This window comes from Mchenga conophoros, linkage group LG5, assembly GCF_057382185.1.
Source record: "Mchenga conophoros isolate Kocher_MC1m ecotype Shallow Benthic linkage group LG5, M_conophoros_male_GT1.1, whole genome shotgun sequence".
Lineage (NCBI taxonomy): Eukaryota > Metazoa > Chordata > Actinopteri > Cichliformes > Cichlidae > Mchenga > Mchenga conophoros.
In genome coordinates, this window is record NC_140530.1 from 2939060 (window position 1) to 2955515 (window position 16456).

The 16456-nt window shown below is 40.5% G+C and overlaps 1 protein-coding gene and 1 pseudogene across 4 annotated transcripts in view; one reads left to right on the top strand and one right to left on the bottom strand.

Moving 5' to 3' along the window:
- LOC146573582 (calcium-dependent secretion activator 1-like) overlaps positions 1-15441 on the bottom strand; it is a 329487-nt gene extending 314046 nt beyond the window's left edge. For 2 of the 4 annotated variants that reach the window (XM_085272827.1, XM_085272826.1), the window contains exon 1: positions 14451-15437. In XM_085272827.1, coding sequence (XP_085128953.1) covers positions 14451-14801 — 351 coding nt within the window. In that variant the 5' untranslated portion in view covers positions 14802-15437. Of the gene's footprint in view, positions 1-14450 lie in introns of all 4 variants that reach the window. The other 2 variants (XM_085272828.1, XM_085272829.1) reach the window with 2 other exon arrangements.
- On the top strand, positions 181-3725 carry LOC146573583 (uncharacterized; annotated as a pseudogene).
- Positions 15442-16456: the final 1015 nt, after the last annotated feature.

Sequence of the window (16456 nt, forward strand, 5' to 3'; positions counted from 1 at the left end):
TACAGCGTATTGCAGGGTGCTAATGCTCTTTTTGCAGCCAAAGTGGTAGTTTCTGTGAAACATACCATGATTACTTATATTGAAGTACAGTGTTGTACAGTGGATGATACAATATATACAGTAAAGTACTGTAAGACAAATAAGCAAAGCGATGACAATATGTGGTTGTATTTCTCTAGAATGACTCGAAGACCTTCTGGGGCAGGACTAGAGATGGCCCGATACCACTTTTTTATGTCCAATACCGATATCATAAATTTGGATATCTGCCAATACAATATGAATCCGATATAGTGTTTTTTAATCAACAAAACTGTTTTTTAAATATCTTGCTGCATTTTGTATAAGTTCATACTCAAGTTTAAAACAACAACTACACTAAAGCTATTCTGTTATACCTGTATGCAAAAAAAAAAATTTCATAGTTCAGCAACACTGATCAATCTAATAAACTTAAACCTACACCATCCTCCCTATTCTGGTATTTTAAAGAGTACTTAGCGTAAATATTAAGCAACCTAACTAATAGGGTTCCAACTCCCAGCAACAACAAAAATAAATAAATAAAAAATAGGGAACCACCCCTCACGCTCCACCTCATGATGCTTACAGTTTTTTCTGATTGCTTAAGCACATTTTTTGTAACTATTGGCTAATTTTGCAAAACTCTTCACACAAATAAGAAAACCTGTCACCCAATAATCAAAACATTGTAGTTCTCTTGCAAAAGCAAACACAGCTAGATTAACTCTTCACACCTTCGTAAAAATGGTGTTTCCGTATCAAACAGTACACACAAGCCATCATCTACTAAGCACACAATGCGCCAACTGCACACTGATGGTATGAATACAAAACACTTTTAGTTTTGCAAACTCAGTGAGTGGTTTTGCTATAAGTCTGAATAGTTTTAGAGATTGTGCTACAGGAATCACAGTTATCAGAATCAGAATACTTTATTGATCCCTGGGGGAAATTATTTAAGGGTTAGGGTTTAAGCATTCAGAAAAAACTGTAATCGACGTAATCAACCTTAATTTGATGCAGTGTGAAAAAAAATGCACAGAAATCAATTATTTTTCAAGAAATATTAAATAGATTCAACATCTTTCTTCAACAAAATTGCAGACTGCACAGATGGTACCTTCCCAAAGGAAAAAGTACTATAGCTTACTAGGGTATATATATTAGACTTACAGTTTTTTACAGTCGCTAACAAGCGCCTACCCATACTTCAGATACTTTTTCTAAACTCTTAACACAGACCCACACCTACAAAACACAATTGGCCAAATGGATAATATCCTTCCCAAAAATACACTTTGTTAAATATATACTAACTCCTCATTTCAAAATTAGAACACATCTTTCTCTGCACACACTAACTGTACAAAAACACTATAAATCTGACTCAAAATGAAATTAGTCTGTCAAAGAATAACACTTGTTTTCACTTCACAAGGTACATGCAGTCAATCAAAGTACACCAGGTTTCAAAATACTGGCTATTATTGACATTACAAAAACTGCATAGACTTTTATGTTTCAGTTTCACAGGTATTTGCATGCGAAACATGCAATCCACCATATTGACACCAGAAATGTCTTGGTTGGTAACTGTATGTCCACATGTACAGTAATGTTCACATTCAAAAGCATTCCAGTAAAAAGCAAACAAGTTTTTGTTTCTTTACTGTTTACCACAGGAGGTACAGTAGAAACACGGTATGATAGGACAGAGAAAGTTTTACAGTATTGCTTACAGTGAACAAAATATCCATGAAACACACAAGAGCATTCTGAACAAAAAAACAACAGCAAAAAGCCAAGATAAAAAGCTATTGCTATTGTGGGATGTTGTGTGTTAACATTCGTAGATACTACAAGAACAGTCCATAGTTTTGTTGGGAGGTATAACTTGTCTGTTAAGAAAATGTAAGCATTGTGGAAATGTGTTCACTGACTGCATATTGGGTGAACATGACATGAAATGTGTGAATGGTATGGCCACAACAGACCGATGCTGTGCTAATTGTGTTTAGAGTTTTGCAAATGTGACAACTGTTTGGACAAACGCTTGTTAGCGACTGTAAAAAACTGTAATAGTCACTATATACTGTAATTGACTTCTATTCATTTTACATCAAATTAAAACTTTGGGTGTCAGATAATTGTTCATTAAAAGCTCGACATTTTAAATGAGAATAAGAAAGAAAAGTATGTCTTTGTGCCCCCTTTTCCCTGTTAATGCCCTATCGGCCCCCCTGGCTAAACTTTGCTAGATCCGCCCCTGCACAGTTACAGCCGTCAGCTGTAGAAAAAGATCCTCAAGTAGAAAGTAATATTAAATAAATTCTAACAACAGCTTATCAAGCTTAAACGTGCTGCTGTTGTTTATCCACTGGTTTCCTCTTTCTGGTGCAAAGTGGGCCAAAAACAAACAAGAGAGACGGACTCGAGACAGAAAAGCCGATCAGCTGATCATTAAGCAGTTTCATGATTGAAGTAGCAGCAAGAAGAGGCAGTCGCTTGTTAAGCTTAACGCAGGAATGCTTTACAAACATTCAGAGATGGACTTACACACTTGCTTTACTTCTCTCGGGGATAACTTTGTCGGAGATGAAATGCCGGGTTGCTAGCGAAGCTCCACATGCTATCCAGACCACCGACAGGTCCCGCATGCCACAGCCGCTCTATCACGTGATGCATACTGCTCCGACGTGCTAACGTTCTGAGGCGAGTTACGGCGTGTTGCAAGTTTTGTGAGGTGCTTTCATGATATTTAATGGATCGGATTACATTTTTTATTTTTCTCCGATATCCGATCCAGTAATTTAGGTCAGTATCGGACCGATACGTAATATCGGATCGGTCCATCTCTAGGCAGGACGCCAACGCCTGTTCACACAACAGCAGGAACTTGCCGTTGTGGACCTAGTGAAGGCAGACAATGCCATCCGTCTCCACCAGCTACGAAAGCAAATACTTGCAGACAGGCGAGTGTTCAACAACATAAACCATGTGAGCATCACCACCATCAGACGCATCTTGGGAAAACTCAGCATCACCATGAAGCAGCTGTACAGAGTCCCATTTGAGAGGAACAGTGACGGGGTCAAAGGACTTCGAGCTGAATATGTACAGGTACGTGTAACTGTCCTTTACATGGACAATACAGTATTGGTGAAATCCAGTAGCAGCTGAATATGTACCATATCAGTACCACATGGATCCATCCTGAGAGCTACACAGGTACCTGTGTGATGGGTGAGGGTTCTGTATGTGTAGCACTGTAGTGCAGTAATATGTTCTCTTTGTTTTACAGAGAATCTTGGCCATGGATGGAGCTGCACAGCCTCATGAATTCATTTTCATTGATGAAACTGGATTCGACCTGTGTAAAACAAGATGACGGGTCGTAATGTAATTGGACAAAGGGCAATTGTGCACGTCCCAGGGCAGCGCGGGGGAAATATCACATTGTGTGCCGCCATAAGCCTTCGAGGGCTTCTGCATCATCATGCAAAACTAGGTCCATACAATAGCCAACATATACTCACATTTCTAGATGCTCTCCATGATATAGTTGTACAGAACAGATCAGCCCAGGTTTGTGGTGATATGGGATCATGTCAGTTTCCATCGGGCTGCTCTGGTCCAGGCCTGGTTCTCCAACCACAGCCAACTTGAAGTGGTATACTTGCACCCTTACTCACCATTTTTAAACCCTATAGAGTAATTTTTTTCGGCTTGGAGATGGCGTGTATATGACCGCCAACCACATGCCCGCATGCCTCTTCTGCAGGCAATGGAACAGGCCTGCGGCGACATTCAGGTGACAGCAATCCATGGATGGTTTCAACATGCAAGAGGATATTTTCCCCGGTGCCCAGCGGGGAATTATCTGAATTCATGGTACTGCAATGTACAATATTGAGTAGGCCTATTTGCTTTTTTGGTTGTTTGAAAATGTGTCTCCTGTCTAAGCATGGGTTTATAGTGTTCAAGCAACGGGCAAAAACTGTAATGGAAATCCTGTTTGAAAACACTGGTATGGACCTCATCAGTCCATTTTACCTATACGCACAGGGATATTGCTTTGTATTAGTTATAATGGACTGCACAACATGAAATCCCAAGGCAGCGACGCAATTTCAGGTCATCTTCAAAATCAGTATTCTGAAAGTGATACTGATTTTAGCCCATACAAGCCTTGTGCAGCTCTACTATATAACTAGTTCATGCATTTATTACTTCCAGGCTGGACGACTGCAATTCATTATTATCAGGATGTCCTAAAAACTCCCTGAAAAGCCTTCAGTTAATCCAAAATGCTGCAGCAGGAGTACTGACAAGGACTAGAAAGAGAGAGCAGATTTCTCCTGTTTTGGCTTCCCTTCATTGGCTTCCTATAAAATCCAGAATTCAAAATCCTGCTCCTCACAAACAAGGTCTTAAATAATCAGGCCCCATCTTATCTTAATGACCTTGTAGTTAGGGCTGCTCGATTATGGCAAAAATGATAATCACGATTATTTTCACTGAAATTGAGATCGCGATTATTTGACGATATTTATTTAACCCTTTAAGACCTACTATAGAACCAAGTCCGCCAGAGCTTATATTATTTTTTTTACATGTTGTAGTGCCATTTGTGGGAGCATTTCAAGTTGCTAAATAACTGTTATAGCCCATATTTTAATAATATGTATGCATTAAGTCCATAATAACTACATTAATTGCAAAAAAGTGCAATAAACTACAAAAAAATTTATATCGTTTTTGTTTTGTTACATATATTTCTACTTGGAGAAATTTAAGAGGTTTATCCCTCAAAACTTTAAATACAAAAAAGTTGCAAAAAATAGTTTACAACAACAGGAAATTTATTTTGAGTGTCTTCATAGTTTTATTTTGGAGATACACCAATTTTTATATACTGCAGGAAAAACAAAAAAAAACAATCCTATGATGCAAATTTGCAAAGAAAACAGCAGGTGCATCAAAATAAACTATTTCCAGCAGTGCAATTTGAGTTCTAAGCATCCCAGAAACTATTCAGAAAAGTCAAACATGACCAGTATAGGCTTTTAAGGCCTACAAGTAAAAAACTACATTTCCGCGAAAATGACGTCACTTCCGGTTTCGGCCAGGAAATGGCGGACTTGCAACAGTTCGCGCTGACGTCTATTTCACTGTGGGAAGTGTTACGAACAGCTGATCGGATCGGCAAAGCGTGTTCCTGGAATATTATGTTTTTGTTCCTGCAAGCGCTTTTTATGCAATTTTTGCAAAGCTATATGTGGAAGGAAACCGTGACCGAGGACAAGCTGATGGCATAAGATGTAAGTACAACTCCTCCAGTTTCATATGCAAAACAAATTATTGCGCTAGCTTACGCGGTTCGGGTTCTACAGGGATTTAAAAATAGTTACACAAAACGGAGCATGCTGCTCTGACCGGATTTAAAGGGTTAACAATGACTTTAGAAAATAATATAAAATAGTGTGCAACACCACTGAAGTTTTTTTTTTTTTTTTTTACCTCTCTTTTCAACCAACAGCAGTCACTCTCCTCTCCAAATAACTTCTGCTTAGCTTTCCGAGCTTCCCTCGGGTCCTCTTAATCAGCGGTCTCCAACCTTTTTTGCGCCACGGACCGGTTTATGCCCGACAATATTTTCACAGACCGGCCTTTAAGGTGTCGCGGATAAATGAGGGAGGGGCTAATAATCGGCTCTGTCATTTTTAATGATCGTTGAAAGCCCAGATCGTAATCGTGATTAAAATTCGATTAATTGAGCAGCCCTACTTGTAGTACCATATCACCCTATTAGAGCACTTCGCTCTCGCTCTGCAGGCCTACTTGTTGTTCTTAGAGTATTTAAAAGTAGAATGGGAGGCAGAGCCTTCAGTTTTCAGGCCCCTCTTCTGTGGAACCAGCTTCCAGTTTGGATTCAGGAGACAGACACTATCTCTACTTTCAAGATTAGGCTTCAAACTTTCCTTTTTGCTAAAGCATATAGTTAGGGCTGGACCAGGTGACCCTGGATCCTCCCTTAGTTATGCTGCAATAGGCTGCCGGGGGATTCCCATGATGCATTGAGTTTTTCCTTTTCAGTCACCTTTCTCACTCACTATGTGTTAACAGACCTCTCTGCATTGAATCATACTTGTTATTAATCTCTGGCTCTCTTCCACAGCATGTCTTTATCCTGTCTTCCTGCTCTCATCCCAAGCCTGGTTCTGCCGGAGGGTTCTTCCTGTTAAAAGGGAGTTTTTCCTTCCCACTGTCACCAAAGTGCTTGCTCATAGGGGGTCATATGATTGTTGGGTTTTTTCTTTGAATGTTTTATTGTAGGGTCTACCTTACAATATAAAGCACCTTGAGGTGACTTTTGTTGTGATTTGGCTCTGTATAAGTAAAATTGAATTGAACTGATGTGAAAAAAAAAATTGTTTCCATTTTATTTTGCCTCGCTCACCTCAACCTCTATTACCTCAATGACCCACACCCGACTGCACATAAACGGATCTGCTGTTGAGATGGTGAACAGTGTGAAGTTCCTGGCTGTGCACATACAAGATGACCTCTGAACACCACCATCATCATGAAGAAAGCCCAACAATGCCTTCTTAGGAAACAGTCGAAGGCCAGTCTCCCTCCTCCCATCATTCTACCAGGGAACATTGAGAGTGCCTCTGCTGCTACAGCAGGACAGCAGAGAGGATCACTGAAGGCCCTCGCCCACCCATCTCCCAACTCTACGACAGACACATCATCTGACGTGCGAACAGCATAGTGAAAGACACTTTCCACCCCTCACATGCACTTCTCTCCCTCCTTCCATCTGGCAGACGGTTTCGCAGCATCAAAATCGTGACAACCAGACACTGCAAGAGCTTCTTCCCCCAAGCAGTCAGAGCCCTCAAGTCAATACCACCAAAGAACTGATATACACATACACCTTTACAAACACTTACAATACTCATCAAAAGACTCAAAAACACCAAAAATTTACACAAATCCATTACAAACTGGACCTGGGAACAGTATGCTTATTTGCATGCTTATAAACAGCATTCCGGTACACTGTATACTGTGTATACTGCTGTATTGACAATAAAGCTCTTGAATCTATTTAACCAGGAAGATCCCACTGAGATTAAAAACTTCTTTTTCAAGGGAGACCTGGCCAAAATAGGTAGCAAGTATCTCACAAATACACAAATTACACAACACAGGCAACAACAACACACGCAAAAAAAAAAAAACTTAAAAATTTTAGATTCAGTTCAATTAAAAGGGCAAGCAATCTAATTGAAACAGCTGCATGTTATGGAATTAGCCTCAAGGATTCTTAGCTTTGATTGAGAAGCATTTAATGAAATGAATTCTGTCATTTTCCAGTTGTTCTGCAGCTCGTTCCAAGCCAAATGTGCTAAATGGACAAAAGCTCTTTTGCCAAGTTCAATTCAGGCAAATGGAATGGAAAGCAACAAATAACCTTGTAGACGAAGACAATAACAACCAGCATGTTTCATTGAAAGCAGAGAAAGTATATATATCTGAAGGCAACAATCCGAGTATTGCCTTATATATAAAACTGTATAGATTAGGGGTCCTCCGACCGGCCAAAGCAGGCCCTCCTATCTGAGAATTTATGGTTAGTGATGAACTTCAAAGAAGCATGATGCACAGTTTCAACCATTCATATATAGAATATCTCCATAATTCAGGTAAAAGCAGGTTAAATATGTTGCAGCAACAAGCCACTTCTTTGTATTACAGTTTTTCTGAATTGCTAAAACACACTTCATCTCTTGGTCTCAAAACACTAAACAAACTGTAAAACTCAAGCTACACTCACAAAACAGTCAATTTGCAAAACTAAACATTTCACCCAAAACTATTTTAACTGTACTCAAAATCAAGCACTACTGTCAAAAACCACACAAAACCAGCAAATGTGCAAACACAACTTAGCAACGATTACACACTACAGAAATAAATACAAAACACTGTGGGATAGTGGGAAAATATATTTACTTATTCGTTCATTTATTCTTCTCACATTTTAACAAAAAAAGAACTGTATCAAAAAAGATATTCTATAGATAAAGTATAAATTTTTACAGCATATTCAGATAATTTATTCTGCCTCAGCTTCACACCTCTGTCCTGGGTCAGGCCCCAGGACTTCATCACATCACGTGCTATGGTCTGCCTTGCAAGTGTAACAACCCTTTTGGGTTATAGCACCACTAGGGGGGGTTGCCCTACTATTGTAGTAGTTGTGGGAGTCTCCTAGTGGGTGTGGTGTTGTTAGCGGCAGCCATTCCATGCTGCTCATGTTCCATTCTCCGAGGAAACACCTTACTGTTGTAACGGCCTGGCGCCGGCGACTACCGATCCCCGCACATGTATGTACGGACAGAGTAGAGCCGTGGAGACCTGGCTTGTATGGTTTTATGTTGCTGATAATGAATAAAGGTCTGTTGTTTAATTTAACTGCCTGGCTTCGAGTTATCCAGCTAACCTCCACACCACATGCCCGCTGGACCTGCTAGCCGCTCCTTCTTCGCCAGACTGCTGTTACACAAGGCAATGAGGAAAGAATCCTTTAGCATGCCGAATCCAGCACTAGCAAGATTCCAGTCCCATCTCACCACATGCTCCATTCATTGCTTGAAGTAAATTTTCCTGTGTGTGTGTAAGGGTTTCAGTCGTAGACTTTCTAGCTCCATGCCAAGAAAAATCCTTAATAGGGTTAAAGAAAAAAAAAAGAGGGGGGGGGAGGGGGGTGTACGGTGGAAGAAACATTGATAAAATGCTGCTCATTGTGAAACCACTCGCGTATTCTTGGTGAAAGCTCACATTGTCCCAAATGATACCATACATAGGATGCTCTTCCTGCAAAGCATCCTGTAGACTAGTGACGTGACGTTCTGTATCGAGGCTTCAAAGCTCGAGTCGAGTAATGGAGGGGGCGTTTCCGAGATGCGCGATACGCGTATCGAGGCTTGCTTCATTTATAGGTGGAGCTGAAAATGATGACGTCCGAAGCCTCGCTGCCCGGCTATACCACATGACTGGTTCAGGAAGTAGTTCGAACTTTGGCGCGAGCTATGACAGCGATATAAACCCCTCAGACTTCATTCAAAATGTGGGTGGACCCAAGGTTCAGAAAACCCGTTTCTCAGCCCTGCAAGAGCTAGCGAAGCAGAAAAAAGACTGAAAGCAGAAGGTGCCTCCAATACTTCCTCTTCCTCCGCACCACCACCACAGCCATCAACGTCACAAACTGTTGAGGCTGTTTCCCACGTTACTACTGTTATTGCATTTGAGTTGCATTTATATAAACTGATTGTTGGGTTTTCCTCTGTATCTATTATTGTACGATCTACTGTACAATATCAAGCGCCTTCAGGCGACTGTTGTGATTTGGCGCTATATAAATAACATTGAATTAAAAATTGAGTTGTTAGTATCACATAAAACTCTCCTTATTGTTTAGTTAACAACCTGTGGCATCGCCTGGATGAAAGTGTCAGGCAGACACAGACACAAAATGTGACAGCAGACGCAAATGTTGAGGTCCAACGGTACATGATGGAGCCAAATATTGGAAGGCTGGAGGACCCCCTTAAATACTGGGAGAGACTGTGAGCGAGTGTTTTCAAAAGCTGGGGAAATATTGTTCAAAAAAAGAAATCGCCTACGACCTGCCACAGTGGAGAAACTGTTGTTTTTAAATAAAAACCAATGATGTGTCCCCTAAACACTAATCACTGTCCATATCTCAACCACACCTCACCTCACAGTAAATGATCATTTCCATTTTAAGCATTTCCAAATAATCATTTCCCATACTGCCAGTATAAATATACACAGTATACTGCCATCACTACAATATAGATGTTTTACACACTCCTTTTGTTGTTGACATTTACAGGCTGTGTGCAAAAGGCCACACTCTTCAAATTCATGCCAACTAATATTTTTATGTCCAGTAGGTGTCCTGCTAGAGCAAATGAAGCTTCAAGACACTTTGCGCTGGGGTGAACCAATTGGATGAAAAGCTTCAGTGCTTCATGGAGCTTCATCTGCCCATCACAACACACAGCTCACTAGCTGCAAACACCAGACACTCAGCTCACTAGCTGCAACTACTCACATGGCTCTCTGGCACCAGAGCTCACCTTTCTCTGGGCTTAAATACCTTTAATTGCTGATGGAAAGCAGCTGTACAAAAAAAGGTGGCACCTAAGGCAGGAGAGCTGGTATGACACGCCCACACAGGCAACTTCAGGAGGAGGCCCTGCTAGGGCCGTAACAATTGGTCTATAATTAGTAAAAACTGCTGGGTCATCCCCTTTTTAATAGAGGGACAACAAAATCTGATTTCCATACTGAGGGAATTTCTTCCATTGTCATGGTCCCTGTTTCTGCTCAGCCGGCCCCACAAGGCTACATGTATTTTTGTTTTGCTCTCACTCTCTTTCCTTCGCCGCTCTGCCTGGGTGGAGCTCACATCCATAACCAGTTTGAGGGTGAAAATAGTTGAGAAAGGCTCTGCCACAAAATCAGCTGGGAGTTTCAAAAAGTAAGAATCTATTAAATCGGGTCCTGAAGGTTTTCTATGATCTAATACTTTAAGAGCTTCATAGACTTCCTGTACAAAGAAAGGAACAAAGTTAAATGGCTGACCAATGCACACCGGAAGGTTTGTGCAGGATTTTACAGAGACTGGATTCAGAGAGTCAAAGAGTCAGAAGATATAAAGTGCTTGTTAAAGCAATTCATAATCTCCTTCCTATCATAAACAGGAACTGAATCCTTAAAAAAAAATTGGTGAGCTTTTCCTACCTGAAAGAGACTTAATATTTTCCAGAATTTCTGTGGATTATTTAGGTTCTCAGACAGACAATAATAATATTCTGATTTAGATTTCTTAATAGAGGAAGTACATTTGTTTCTTAGTCATCTGAAAATAAGCCAATCATTGGGCTTTGGCCCAAGCCAGGTTACGTTGGATGTCGGCCAGCTCTGGGGAGAACCTGGGACTTTTTATGACCTTTTATCCTAAATCTCCCTAATGGGGCATGTTTACTCACAATTAGCATAAAACCATCCATAAAAACTGTCCTACATCAGGGATCAATCCTATTTTCTTCCAATCATAGTTTGACAAATCATGATAAAATGCTTGTTCATTAAACTGTTTAACAGTCCTTTTAAAAATAATACCTGAGTGACCTTAGAGGCACCTTAGTGTTTCAAATAACAGCAACAACACAGTGGTCGCTTAAGTCATGGCAAAAGACACCCAAGGATGAAAATTTATGAGGAACATTTGTCAGAAGCTGGTCAATCAAGGTAGACTTTTCAGGGGGTTTTTGGCTGTCTTCACAGTATTCTAATTTTTTGAATTAGAATACTGTTTTCGTGGGTTTTATGAGCTGGAAGCCCACATTATATACAAATAAACAACTAAGTACTTGAAATCGTTTAAGTTGTGGGCCCTGAATCTATAATCAATGAAAGTTTAATGTTTTGAAAGGAATTGTGGAAATAAATAAACTTTTCCATGATATTCTAATTTCTTGGACAGGGTCTATAGTTTAGTCTGGAAAGGAAAAGCTTTAAAGAATGCAGAGCCTCTGTAAAGGCAGAACGAGGTCTATAGCAACAAACAGCTGTTAGATAAAGACCCTTTGCAATATTCAGAGCCAGAAATTCCATTTGCTTGCTAATGTATTCTGATAGAACTATTGTGGCATCAAATTTCAACTTAACATAAGCAGCAACACCACCACCTTTCTTAAGCCTATCTGTACGATAGATACTGTATCCAGCTATGCTAATATGTTCATCAGATATATATTTAGACAACCAAGTTTCAGAAATTAAAACAATATCCCCATCTGTTGATCAAACCCAAATCTTCACCATATCCATCTTGGGTAACAAACTGCGCACATTAAGATGAACAATCTTCAGCCCAGATGAGGATTTAAATTCAGATGGTGTCTGAGTACATTGCAGCTCAGGGCCCAGGTTAGGTTGCACATTACCAGATAAGAGCAGTAGTAAGACAGTCGGGAGTCTCTGCTTTGCAACATTACCTACTGAATTTGACTTGTGAAATGTTGAAACTAAGTAGAATAACTTGCAAGGTAATAATTCAAAACAAGACGGTTTTGAAGTTGAGCTAAATCTTTGTGTAGATCAAATGATAAATGCACGGCCTGTTCCAAATACATTGGTGATTGTACAGGATGTACAGCAGCGGTGATACATGTGGACCTGAGGACCTTCTCTTCTCTAAGAAGAGTCATATACAGATCCAATATTGGATTTTAAAAAATGAGGATATTACAAGTAAGCTTTAAATTTCTATATTTACAAATGTCACTGAGCAGTCCTTCAATTCAAATATAATCTGTCATCTTCCTCAACTACAGCAGCTATACCTTTAGCTAGCAGAGACAAACTGAGTGTAGTTTGACAAACTACACTTAGATTGTGTTTGTTTGCAGATATTTGTTTATCCAATCAAAAAGTTACATTTGAAATTACCTGCCACTTAAAAAATGCTACTTCCTTGTTGTTGTGATGCTGGTGGAAAAGCAATGACAACATACAGACATCTGCATGAAAAATGCAATTCCAGACTGTTCCGGCCCACTTTAACCCCTGAGTTGAAGAGGGACATTAATTAAAAAATTTTGCCTCTTTCACCTCTTCCTATGCAATAAGCACCAATGATGGATACACTGATAGGATTAACTTTCATAGATTTTCTTGTTCCCTCCAATTGGTGCTGAAATCGGTTTGAAGTTTGAAGGCGCACACTAATGTAAGGCAAATACCTCTGCAATGAAACTTAAAACAACAAGCCTGTTTTTGAAAATGTGAGGAGTAGAAAGTGTAGATATTTGTGTAAGAAATGTCAGGAAGGATCGCTTAGAACAGTGGTTCTTAACCTGGGTTCGATCGAACCCTAGGGGTTCGGTGAGTCGGTCTCAGGGGTTCGGCAGAGCCTCCGCCATGACATGCATGGCTCATTTTGTGCACCAGTAAAAAAAATCACATTTTATTTTTAACTAAAGAGGGGTTCATATGAAGCTGGTGGGGTTCGGTACCTCCAACAAGGTTAAGAACCACTGGCTTAGAATAAAGGCCATGAGAACAATAGAAAAGATGTGAATGCCACTAAAATTGAAGCAGTGTCCCCCAAAGGATGCCACCAAGGACCAGTCCAACAACAGATAGAGCTCAACACACTCAGCATTTTTCAGTTGTCTAGCTCACCAACTTCTGGTGGAAATATCCTTGTTTATACACTAAACAGGAACTATCTGTGTTTGCAGTTCTAAGGGTCTTTATGTCTGCTTTCTGACTGTTTTATCAAAACTTACTGGTGTAAACAAGGTTCATGCTCAGAGGTATGTTCTCACCAAATGCCTTTTACTACGAGTACAGACCACTGAGGTTATGTCAGTAAGATTTAAACTCTCAAGCTCTTCATTTTTCATTTTTTAAATAAGCAGTGTTGCCACTTTTCAGCTGCACTTTGACTAAATTTGTCTTGAAGTGTGTGATTTTATGCAGTTATTTAAATATTTATTGCAAATCCACTTTTCACCATTCCTACCAGCATCTGGAATAAACACTTTTGTCTCCAGTGTGTCTGTGGACATAGTCAGAATGTTGCTAAAAGCCTGTATTATCAACATGCAACACAAGGGGTATGTCTACCTCCATTCTATTATGCACTACCAGCTCTGGCACTACCCACATAGCTTTATCACAAATAAATTGGTATTACCTTGTAAATGTAAATGCAGATTGGGAAAAAAATTGCAGACAGGAGATGTCACAGAGATTGGAGCAGATTTTCCTGCATTAAATTGTTCGTATCACCATGTTGTTAAAGAAGAAGAATATTGATGCCAAGAGGCACCTCACACAACAGATAGGAAGAAAATCAATGCTCTTACTTTTTCCTCCTCTCTCTCTCCTCTCTCTCTGTCACTCTTGTTTATCTTTCCTCGATTTGGATTTAATGCACTCCGTTGTTTTTAAAAACTGTCTTGCTACTTTCTAATGCAATTTAGCTTAGCAATCGTCATTTCAGCACCAGTGTAAAGATAAAAAAAAGGATTTGCTGCGATTTAATGTTCAATCAAAAAGAGATATGTGGTTTGGGCTTGTGGAACTGGTTCCATGTTTCTGGTAAACTGGTGAGGAAAATGTCGGCCTAATATGTGAAGGGATTCACTTAAGACTGTCGGGCTAAGCAACTGATTTCTGCTTTCAGGTAACCAGCCTTGATTGAAGCAACAGATGGTATCATTTATCTCGTAGATGACACAAGTGCAACATGGATTTCAATCACAGCTTTGAAGCTAGGTTTGGGTCAATCCTGTTCATTGCTCCCCTACCTTCTGCTGCCTCCTGGCCATATCAGTCGGTTGTTTCGCGTTAAATGGATATGCGATGCAGCGCATCACAAACACATACAGCTGGAGTCTCTTTTTCCTCTCTTCCTCATCTCGCTGCATCTTTTCCAGGTCCTCCTTTTCCTTGTCGCTGCCAACCGACGGGCTCGGGCTTGACGGTCGACCACGGCCGCTCCCGCCACCCCGTGACTGGAGCCCTCCGTTGGCTTGGCCGTCGGCGGCTCGGCCCGGTGACAATCGGGCTCCCCCGATGTTCTTCGGGGCCGCCACTTCTTTGTGCTCCACCTGCAGTATCTCTTCCCCTTCCTCCTCGCTTGAAGACGGGTCCAACATGCTGCGGTAGCTTAGATGAAGACTCTACCTGTTGCAATTGAAAAACTGCGAGAGCAGAAAACAGAAAGACGCCTTGAATGTACTAAAGCTGACCGATGAGCCCTCAGATTGTTCTTTGTCAAGAAAAAAACTGCTGCCACAGTTCCAAGCTCATCGCAAAAAAAAAAAATAAAGTGTTATAAACACAAAGTAGCCCTGTGGTTTCGAAGCCTTTCAACTCTCACAGTCAGTGGCACATAGGAGGAATTAATGACGGGAGCAAATCTAAAGGGGAGGTGTCGCAGAGAGGTAACGCTGATGCGTTGGTGCGCTGCTGCTCGGAGAAAGAGGCAGGGCTCGGAGCTGACCATAGTACTGAAACATGATACCAGCTGCTCTGGGATCAGTTTAATCAAGCTGCGAGCACAACAGATAAAGGGCCACCTCCAGAAAAGCCGAAAGAGGACAGCGCTAGACCGGAATCAAAACAGCTTTCTTTAAAAAAAAAAAAAAAAAGCTTTATTACTGGTTTAAAACAATCCAACAACAAGATCGTAAGCCTGCTTCATGTCCTCCTCGTGTCTGCGTAGGTTCCATCCAGGCACTCTGGCAGTCATGTATAGAGTTAGGTTAACTGGCGAGTCCAAACTGACCACAGGTGAGAATGCGAGGGTTATCCGCTTATCCGTTTCTGTGTATTTGCACTGTGACAGATTCGTCATCTATCCAAGGTGTACTCCGCCACGCGCCCAATAACAATGCGTCTGTTTATTTATATATACACAACGCACTATGTAATTTACGTTCTTCTTGTTACTAGTATTCTTGTTCTGTGTTTTGGTTTGTTTGTTTTGTCTTGTCTTATTTAGCTTTTCCTGTTCTTTCTGTCTTATCTGCTCAAATTTGGGGTTGTTTAAAATGCCTGTTTTGGAAGGATAACACGTTTTTGTTTAATACAACATGATATTTCAGCTGTGTTAATATGATGAGTAAGTCTGTTAGCATTTTAGCTTTTCTGACTGTTCTTTTCCCACTTGTTTTGCATTTGGTTGGCTCTTCTACTGGTAGCATGGGGCTATAACTGGACCCTACACTGGCTATAACAGGACTCTACAGTGGTGGCACAGATGGTCCAAGTCACACATTGATGGCACAATAAAGAAGGTTTGCTGTGTCTCCCAGCACAGTCTCAAGAGCATGGAGGAAAGTCCAGGAGCCAATGTCTCTAGGAGAGCTACAGGGGGCTGTAGAAGGACCTTAAACCACGAGGAGGACCAGTTTCTGCTCCTTTGTGCAAGGAGAAACGGGATGCACACTGCCAGAGCCCTACAAAACTTGTTAATTAGACAAAAGTCTAATAAACAGGTTGACCAGTGGCAGGCTCAGCCAGCACATTTAAGAAGCATTTATGAGAAATCACTTGGTTCACTGAATGTAATACATTTATCCAGGTGTTTTCCTACAACTCCATCTTGATTTTTTGTGTTTATATTTTTAAAGACAGACAGTGTGGAGTCCATGTACTCTAAAAACAGATTATATATGAATATACAGAAGATTTCTGGTTTCCATTTTGTAGCCTTTGACTTCAAGAGGACTTCTATCGCACGCAGGCAAACAGTCCACTTGAAGACCAAAATCACATCAAAACAACATTTATTTTATAACAGTAATTT